Source organism: Leptonychotes weddellii, chromosome 8 (genome assembly GCF_054177405.1).
Source record: "Leptonychotes weddellii isolate Sample4059 chromosome 8, ASM5417740v2, whole genome shotgun sequence".
Classification (NCBI taxonomy): domain Eukaryota; kingdom Metazoa; phylum Chordata; class Mammalia; order Carnivora; family Phocidae; genus Leptonychotes; species Leptonychotes weddellii.
This window is the reverse complement of record NC_138376.1, coordinates 51,973,369-51,983,137: the sequence shown is the minus strand read 5'-3', so window position 1 is coordinate 51,983,137 and position 9,769 is coordinate 51,973,369. Positions and strand designations below refer to the sequence as shown.

Sequence of the window (9,769 nt, the reverse complement as noted above, 5' to 3'; positions counted from 1 at the left end):
CCACTTCGTAATTTTGCTTAAGAACAGACAAAACAAAAACAAGGTCAATGTGCTACCCAGCCCCACATGCTCTGTTTCAGACAAAATGAATGACTGCTTCTTTATAAATTACAACTTCGTTCTTGTTTTGGTCTACCCTTCTTGTAACTGAAATTTGAGATACCCATCACAGAACTGTCTTGTTTTCTAACAGGACCAGTTTAAAAGGAAACTCCTTCTCCCCTTCCCTATACCCTTCCCTGAATCACTCAACCAAAGTACAAATATTGTAATACATTCTCTCTGACACACTCTCTTACTGAGAGACCCCATGATTCTCCATGGTGTGTATTCTCCTTCATTACAATGAATAATAAGCCCAACTTACTCAATTTCTGCTGTGTTCCCATTGGCCTTTGGCAGTGAACATTGACAGAATGAATGAATGAATCAGCCTTTGCATTTGGAGATTATGGATGATCTTTATTCTCTTCTTCATACTTTTCTATTTTGTCTGTACTCTTTAATGTTTCTATAAAAACAAGTATTATTTTGGAATCAGTAAAATTTGAATACACATTTAATTTAAAAATAACAATGATTATTGTATACCATAGAGATAAATTCTTAATAAATAGGAGACCTGGTTTTAAAGCCAATTCTGACACTTCTTAGCTGAGTAAATGTGGGAAGTTTATTTAGCCTTTCTGGATCTCACTGCTAAAAGGCAGGGTATATCTTGAGATCCCTTGCGACTCTAAGAGCTTTAATTAAAATTCCTCCAAAGTAACTGTATTTAACTTGACACAGTGATGTTCAGGAATGGAGCAGTGAGGTGAGTGTTAACATATGATCATATGCCAAATTGTTCTACTTTTTCTGTTATATTGGACAAATTATTTTAAAACCTTGACTTCTTTATTCTTACCTATAAATTATAGGTTGTAACATCTCCCCTTACATGGAGATTTCTTAGGTATCATTTTTTTAAAAGATTTATTTATTTGAGAGAGAGAGAGAGCACGCATGTGCACGCATGAGAGCAGGGGAAGGGACAGAGGGAGAGGGAGAGAGAATCTCCAAGCAGACTCCCTGCTGAGCATGGAGCCCAAAGCAGGGCTCGATTCCATGACCCATGAGATCATGACCTGAGCTAAAACCAAGAGTTGGATGCTTAACCCACTGAGCCACCCAGGCGCCCCTGAGCTATCATTTTGTAAATACATGTGTCAGGAATATCAGGCATGGGCATCCTCCATTTCTGTTCAACAGAACTACTATGGAAGCCAATTATGCTAAGTGCTGGAGACCCAAAATTGCCCTAACCTAAAGAATCTCAGAGTCAGGGTGCCTGGCTGGCTCAGTCAATAGAATGCATGTCTCTTGATCTGGGGCTTATGAGGTTGAGTCCCACATTGGGTGTGGAGATTACTTAAAAATAAAATCTTAAAAAAAATAAGGAATCTCAGAGCAAGTAGGCAAGAGGAAGATGTAAACAGATGGTTGAAATATTGCATAATGTACTTAATAAGAGATAGATGTCCAAGATCAGAGGACATAAGTGTTGGGATATCAGAAAAAGTTCTACAGAAAAATAACTAAGAATGTACGGAAGGATGAGGAAAAGTAGAATATGTCGGAGGAGAGCATTCCATACAAATAAACCTTTTATAAACATGAAATAGCATTGCGTATTCAAGGAGATATAAGCAGGTTAGTATTACTTGAGTGGGGTAAGAGGAGTAGGGGGAAGGAAGCAGAGTGAAATGAGGCATTAGGAGGTGAGGTTAGACCTCTTAGAGGTGGTGTATTTCATATTTCAGCCCAATGCAGGAATTTCTCCTAGACTCTATATCTGCACCCTCCACTATGCCCATATGGCCGTTTAAATTTAAATTATAATTACTTAAATTAATCCCATTCCTTGGTCACACTAGTCATATTTCCAGGGCTCTTTGCCCCAGTACTGTTTTGACAGGACATATCTAGGACATTCGTATCCCTGCACGATGTTTCATTGGACAGCACTGCTTTATACTGTCCCTGATAGATGCCCGTTTACCTTCTACTTGAATGGTGGGGAAATAGCTACTTCCCAAGATAGTATATTCCATTTTTAAATAGGTTTATTTGCTAAAACATAATTTTAAATAATTTAACCCATAATGCACTGATTTCTGCTTAAGAATCCTAGTTCTGTGGATAAATATAATAAGTTCACACTTTCTTTCACTTAGTGGCTCTTTGTCTATTTTCAGATCTTGTCCTGTGTCCTTCTTTTGTTCTCTTTCTCAGGCCAATCCTCCCAAATACCTTCTGTGCTTCCTCCCATGCCTGTTTCCAGATTCTTTCTATTCTGGTGGCCCTCCTCCATATTTCTTCTAGATTATGTTTTCCTAAACTGAACTCTTTGTCTCAGTTGTGGTTTGATCAGCAGAAAACAGAATTACTACTTTCCTGTGATCCAAGAACTTCATTTCCATAAGTGGAACCTAAGCCTATTTTGCCTTTTAAGTTTTTTTTTTAAAGCATCTCTCATTCTGTTGTGCATTTTAAGCTAATTGGCCAGAAATACGCAGTCCCGACCTTCTTTTTAACATAAATTCCTGTTGTAGTAAGTCTCACTAAGCCTGTATCAGACAAAAAAAAAAAAAAAGATTTTATTTATTTATTTGACAGAGAGAGACACAGCGAGAGAGGGAGCACAAGCAGGGGAGAGTATGGGAGGGAGAAGCAGGCTTCCCATGGAGCAGGGAGCCCAATGCGGGGCTCGATCCCAGGACCCTGGGTCATGACCTGAGCTGAAGGCAGACACTTATCCCACTGAGACACCCAGGCGTTCCCTACCCCCAAATTTTTTTTATCAGACCTCTAATTTCTTGTTGTTGATGAAATTCTGTTATGCACTCCAGAGAAAAAGAGCAGTAGAAGAGTGAAAAAATTCAGAGGTAAAAAAGTAATTAAGAAATATCTCATGATTTATTATTAAATCTGTCCCATACAAAATATTAAATCAGATATAAAAGAAAATATTAAAAAGAAATGATAACCTTTGACATAAAATGGTAATAAAATTGCCAATTGAAAATGGGCCAACAGTCAATTGCTCATGCTAATAAATGACTTTTAAGCCCTTCTTAGGTTAATGTATGCACTGAATTATTAAGCAATTCCTTTTCGCCATACTAATACCTCTTTAATGCACAGAAGTTTTAGTTCATCTTTGGAGATGCAGGTTTACGTGTGAGTGTGGCTCTGCAAATTGTGTTCCAATTCCTGCCTCTGAATGAGGCCTGTAGGAATGGCCCAGACCTATTCCATCAGCAGCCGTGACCTTACATGAGGAAGAATTCCCTTTGTTCCTTTTGTGGGATCACATGTGGAAAGAGCATTCCCAACCATAATCTGAGTTATTAAAATTGCCTTTTGATTAGGCCATCTCTCCCTGCTCTTCTTGTACCAGACTTTGAAACGACAATTTTCCTAAAGCCAGATGCAGCGTATATTTGCCACAACAAGTGTGAGTCACCGAGGTCCCAGGAACGCAAGTACCTCAAATCCTACCCTGAGTATTTCGGTACCACTCCATGACTCCATGAGCCTAAAATCAGGCATCTGACAAACAGCTTCATCTCTCATGACTCATTATGGTATCAGTTTACACACTTAACGAGCCATGTCGCCTCCTATGTTCTGAGCCAGGACACTGTGGCCGCTCAGCTGATCTGTCTTCTTAGAAAACTGACAGTTGAGTATCTGGCTACTCCTTTTTAGTCTGTTTTCAATACATGGTCTACATATGCTGAGTAGCGAAATTATTAATAATCCCTTAGGCTGGATTAGCTTCTTCATATCCATTATCTCCCTGGATCCCTACAGCCCCCACCCCCCGCCATGTGACCAGCAGGGCAGAAGTGATTCCCCTTTTATGTAAGAGGAATCTTAGATTGCACGAGATAACACGTTTGCTCAAGGTCACACAGGAAGTAAGTGGTAAGCCAGGATTCAGACCTTACTCTGACAAAAAAATAGCAATGTACTTTTTATTATGATGCCTTCTCTATTTTCTTTAAAGACTTTTTTATTCATTTACTTGAGACAAAGAGTGAGCAACAGAGAGAGAGCAGGAGCAGGTGGAGAGAGGACCCTGGGATCATGACCTGAGCAGACACTTAACCGACTGAATCACCCAGGCGCCCCATGCCTTCTCTATGTTAGGTAAGGCAGAATTCATCTAAAACTTTTCCATTTATTTCAAGAAACTGGCCTTTGTAGACTATTCATTTCATCTTCAAAAGAAATAACCAGACTTATTCTATGGTACATTCTGTGATATAATCCTCTGGTGACAAAATTAAACACATGGTTTACAAAATATTCAGCAGTACCTAAGACTTGAATCACATGAACAACCATTTTCTACTGTTCAACTTATAAGGTATTCTTGGAGATTCTCTATTGAACAGGGTTATGCAATATGACGATACAATTGAATTTGGGGCCTGGAAGGGATTTTCATTTTTTAAACCCTTTAAAATTAGCTCTCTTTTTTTTTTTAAGATTTTGTTTATTTATTTGTCAGAGAGAGAGAGAGCACAAGCAGGGGGAGTGGCAGCGGGAGAGGGAGAAGCAGACTCCCCGCTGAGCAGGGAGCCGGATGTGGGGCTCAATCCCAGGACACCGAGATCATGACCTGAGCCGAAGGCAGACGCTTAACTGACTGAGCCACCTGGGTGCCCCCAAATTAGCTCTTTTTTAAGTGAAAAGGTAATGTGTATAGGAAAAATTCAAATAGTGTAAGAAGATACGTAGGTAGGTATATACCTTCTAATATATAATGTACCTACATACATTCTTACACTATTTGAATTTTCTTACCCTACTTGATTATTTGAATATTACATATTAAATATTTATTATTAAATCTATCTTTCTATTTATCTATCTATCATCTATCTATCAATATTTAAATCTCAACCTAGAGCTCCAATTCCCTCATCTTCCTCCCCAAAGGCAATTTATAGATCTCCTAGAAGCTGTCTAGGCACACACAATATGACTGCAAATGAAAGCATGCCGTGCATACTGTTCTGTATCTTACTTTTTTTTCATTTAACAGTATATCTTGGAGGCTGTTCCTTAGCAGTGCATTATTTTCCAGGGCTACATAGTATTCTCTACTATAATTTATTCAACAAATCCTAATGATAGAAATTGGTGGGGGGGACTGTATTCAGTCTTTTGTTATTATAAACAATACTGTAGTCCTAACCTTACATACATCTATTTTTTTTTAAGATTTTGTTTTATTTATTTATTTGAGAGAGTGAGAATGAGAGAGAGAGAGAGAGAGCATATGAGAGAGGGGAGGGTCAGAGGGAGAAGCAGACTCCTTGATGAGCAGGGAGCACGATGCGGGACTCCAAGATCATGACCTGAGCTGAAGGCAGTCACTTAACCAGCTGAGCCACCCAGGCGCCCCTGCCTTTACATACATCTTAACTAAAAGTGGAATTGCTGGGCCAATCTGTATGCATTTCTATTGTACCCTTTTATCATTGTAAAATGGCCTTCTTTGTCTAGTTTAATGCTTTTTCCTATAAAATTCAAACTTGTCTGATATTAATATTGGAGTCTCTATTTTCTTTTTGTGTGAATTTGATCTATCTTTGACCATTCTTTTACCTTCAAGCTCTAAGTCACTTTTTTATGTGTGTCTCCTATTTTGCATTGTAATCCAAACTGAGATTATCTTTTTTTTTTTTTAAGAATTTATTTATTTATTTGACACAGGGAGAGAGACACAGTAAGAGAGGGAACATAAGCAGGGGGAGCGGGAGAGGGAGAAGCAGGCTCCTGGCTGAGCAGGGAGCCCGATGAGGGGTTCAATCCCAGGACCCTGGGATCATGACATGAGCCGAAGGCAGACGCTTAACTGACTGAGCCACCCAGACGCCCCTGAGATTCTTATCTTTTAATAAGCAAGTCTATCCATTTTATATGAGTTCTGTCATCCAATTTTGTTATGTTTTCCATTTTTAATGCTTCATTTTTTTACTTGGTTGCTTCTCAAAAATCTTTTGCTAAAAAGAACCTTAGGGGGGTGCCTGGCAGGCTCAGTCAGTGGAGCATATGACTCTTGATCTCGGGGTTGTGGGTTTGAGCTCCATGTTGGGTGTGGAGATTATTTAAAAATAAAATCTTTTTTTTTTTTTTTAAAGAATGTTAGGAAAGACAACAAGAAACTAATGAAATTGGTCATACATGGGGCTGGGATGAGAACAAAGTGGGAAGAATAAGAAAGGAACAAACAACACTTGTCTGAGCATAACATGTATAGTTCTTATTTTGGAAACATAAATGTTTTAAATATTCAAAAATAAAATTAAATGTAGGCATAACTCTAAAATTGAATATAAACATAAACAAATAAACCTAGTTGTATTTCAAATGAACATAACCTCAGAGAGAAAAAATAAACTAATCCTGGTAATTTTGAACACAGCACTTTTTCTACCCTCAATGTAAAAATAAAAAAGAAATGCCAACAAGTCTTAAACCCTATAATTGGTTGGAAACTTCAGGTTTTTAGTGTTTCACTTTAATAAACACATACTTTGAAAAACAGTTTATTAAGATATCATTTACAACCATATAATTCACACATTTAATGTATGCAATAGTGTTTAGTATATTCACAGTTATGCAACCATCACCATAATCAATTTAGAACATTTTCGTTGCCCCAAGAAAAAACTCCACACCCATTAACACATACTCCCCATCTCCTTCCTACCCTTCTACAAACACTGATATACTTTCTGCCTCTGTACATTTTGTTCTGGACATTTCATATAAATGGAACTCTACAGTATGTGATCTTTTGTTATTTGTTTCTCTTTTTTAAATATTTTATTTATTTATTTGATAGCAAGAGACACAGCGAGACAGGGAACACAAGCAGGGGGGAGTGGGAGAGGGAGAAGCGGACTTCCCGCCGAGCAGGGAGCCCGATGTGGGGCTCCATCCCAGGACCCTGGGATCATGACCTGAGCCGAAGGCAGACGATTAATGACTGAGCCACCAGGTGCCCCTTGTTATTGGTTTCTTTCAGATAGTTTTCATAATATGTTCAGGGTTTGTCCATGCTGTAACATGTATCAATATTTTGTTCCTTTTATTGCTGTGTAATAATATTCCATTGTGTGCATATACCACAGTTTATTTATCCATTTATCAAATTGGACATTTGGGTTGTTTCCACTTTTTTGAGAAGACAGGTTGTTCCCACTATTTACATTGTTAAATAGAAGTGATAAGAGAAGAGATTCTTATTTGTTCCTAATTTTTCACTATTTACTCTGGGCCAAGTATTACAATGGATCCCTGAATTCCAGATCTCCTAAGCCCTCCTGTCAAATGCAACTTGTTTTTTGGTAAGACCTACTTTATATACAGATCAGTAAGAAAAAGACCCCTCAACAGAAATAAAATAGAAAAGTGGGCAAAGACATAAATAAGAAAAAAACAAAAAATAGTGGTAAACATGTTTAGAAATGTTCTACCTGTCTGGGAATCAGTTAAAAGCAAACCAAAGCACCACACTTGCTAATGCAATTAGCAGGAATCTAAAACCTAACAAATGTGCTATGAATAATGTCTCTATGACTCTTTATATACAAGTTTTTGTGTGGACATGTTTTCATTTCTCTTTGGTATATACCTAGGAGTGAACTGCTTGGTCATATGGTAACTCTATGTTCAACATTTTGAGGAACGGTCAAATATTTTTTCAAAGTGGCAATACCATTTAACATTCCCACCAGCAGTGAATGAGGGCTCCAATTTCTCCACATCCTCAACAACACTTGCAGTGGTCTTCTTCTTCTTCTTTTTTTTTTTTCATTATAGCCATCACAGTGGATGTGAAGTGGCATCTTATTGTGGTTTTCATTTGTATTTCCATAATGGCTATTAATGTTGAGCATCTTCTGACATATTCATTCATCATCTGTGTATATGCTTTGGAGAAATGTGTATTCAGAGCCTTTGCCTATTTGTATTTTTATTAGTAAGTGGTAAGTGTTCTTTATATATTCTGGACAGAAGTCCCTTGTCAGACATATGAATTGAAATATTTCTTCCTATTCTGTGGGATGTCTTTCACTTTCATGATGTCCTTTGAAACACAAGAATTTTTAATTTGGATGAAGTCCAGTTTATTTTTCTTTTATCACATGTGCTTTTCATGCCATGTCTAAGAAACATTCATTGCCTAACCCAAGGCCATGAAGATGTATGCCTATGCTTTCTTCTAGGAGCCTTAAGGTTTTAGCTCTTACATTTAGGTCTATGATAAATTTTAAGTTAATTTTTAATGTATGTTGTAAGGGACAGGCACAACTTTATTCTTTTGCATGTGAATATCCAGTTCTCCGAGCAGCATTTGTTGAAAAGATTATTCTTTCTCCATCGAATTGTCTTGTTACCCTTATCAAAAAATCAATTGACCATCTGAGGGTTTATTCTTGGATTCTCAATGCTATTTCTTTGATACATATGTCTATTCTTATACCAGTATCACAGTCTTGATTCTGATAGCTATAGTAAGTTGTTTTTTTTTTAAGATTTTATTTCTTTATTTGACAGAGAGAGACAGCGAGAGAGGGAACACAAGCGGGGGTCGGGGGTGGGAGAGGGAGAAGCAGGCTTCCCACTGAGCAGGGAGCCGGATGCTGGGCTCAATCCCAGGACTCTGGGATCGTGACCTGAGCCGAAGGCAGAAGCTTAATGACCGAGCCACACATAGTAAGTTGTTTTTTTTTTTTAAAGATTTTATTTATTTATTTGAGAGAGAGAGTGAGAGAGAGAAAGAGCACAAGCGGGGGGAGCGGGAGAAGGAGAAGCAGACTCCCCGCTGAGCAGGTAGCCTGATGCAGGACTCGATCCCGGGACTCCAGGATCATGACCTGAGCCGAAGGCAGTCACCCAACCAACTGAGCCACCCAGGCGCCCCACATATAGTAAGTTTTAAAATCAGGAAGCATGAGTCCTCCAAGTTTGTTTTGTTTTAATTTTTTTGGCTAGTCTGGGCCTCTTGCATTTCCACTGGAATTTTGGAACCATTTGTCAATTTATTCAAAAAAGGAAGATGATATTTTGAACGTGTTTGTATTGAATCTATAGATCAATTTGGGGAGGACTGCCATTTTAACAACATCATCTTCCAATGCATGAACAGGGGATATCGTTCCACTTATTTAGAGCTTCCTTAATTTTTTTTTTGAAGAACATTTAATCACAAGATAAAATTCTCTCCATATAACTTAAAATGAAAAAGCAATATTAAAAATTAATATGCAGGATGATCATAATGTGTAAAATATATGGTTTTTTAAATTATGTTATGTTAATCACCATACATTATATCATTCATTTTTGATGTACTGTTCCATGATTCATTATTTGCGTGTAACACCCAGTGCTCTGTGCAGAATGTGCCCTCTTTAATACCCATCACCAGGCTAACCCATCCTCCCACCCCCCTCCCCTCTAGAACCCTCAGTTTGTTTTTCAGAGTCCATCGTCTCTCATGGTTCGTCTCCCCATCCGATTTCCCCCCCTTCATCCTTCCCCTCCTGCTATCTTCTTCTTCTTTTTTTTAACATATAATGCATTATTTGTTTCAGAGGTACAGATCTGTGATTAAACAGTCTTGCACACTTCACAGCACTCACCATAGCACATACCCTCCCCAATGTCTATCACCCAGCCACCCCACCACTCCAGC

At 38.2% G+C, this 9,769-nt stretch overlaps 1 protein-coding gene across 1 annotated transcript in view; it reads right to left on the bottom strand.

Moving 5' to 3' along the window:
* Positions 1–380: 380 nt before the first annotated feature.
* The window catches only part of SDHAF4 (succinate dehydrogenase complex assembly factor 4), a 52,669-nt gene continuing 43,280 nt past the window's right edge, over positions 381–9,769 (bottom strand). The window contains exon 3 of the mRNA XM_081828482.1: positions 381–511. Within this exon, the coding sequence (XP_081684608.1) occupies positions 450–511 (62 nt within the window). The 3' untranslated portion in view covers positions 381–449. The remainder of the gene's footprint in view (positions 512–9,769) is intronic.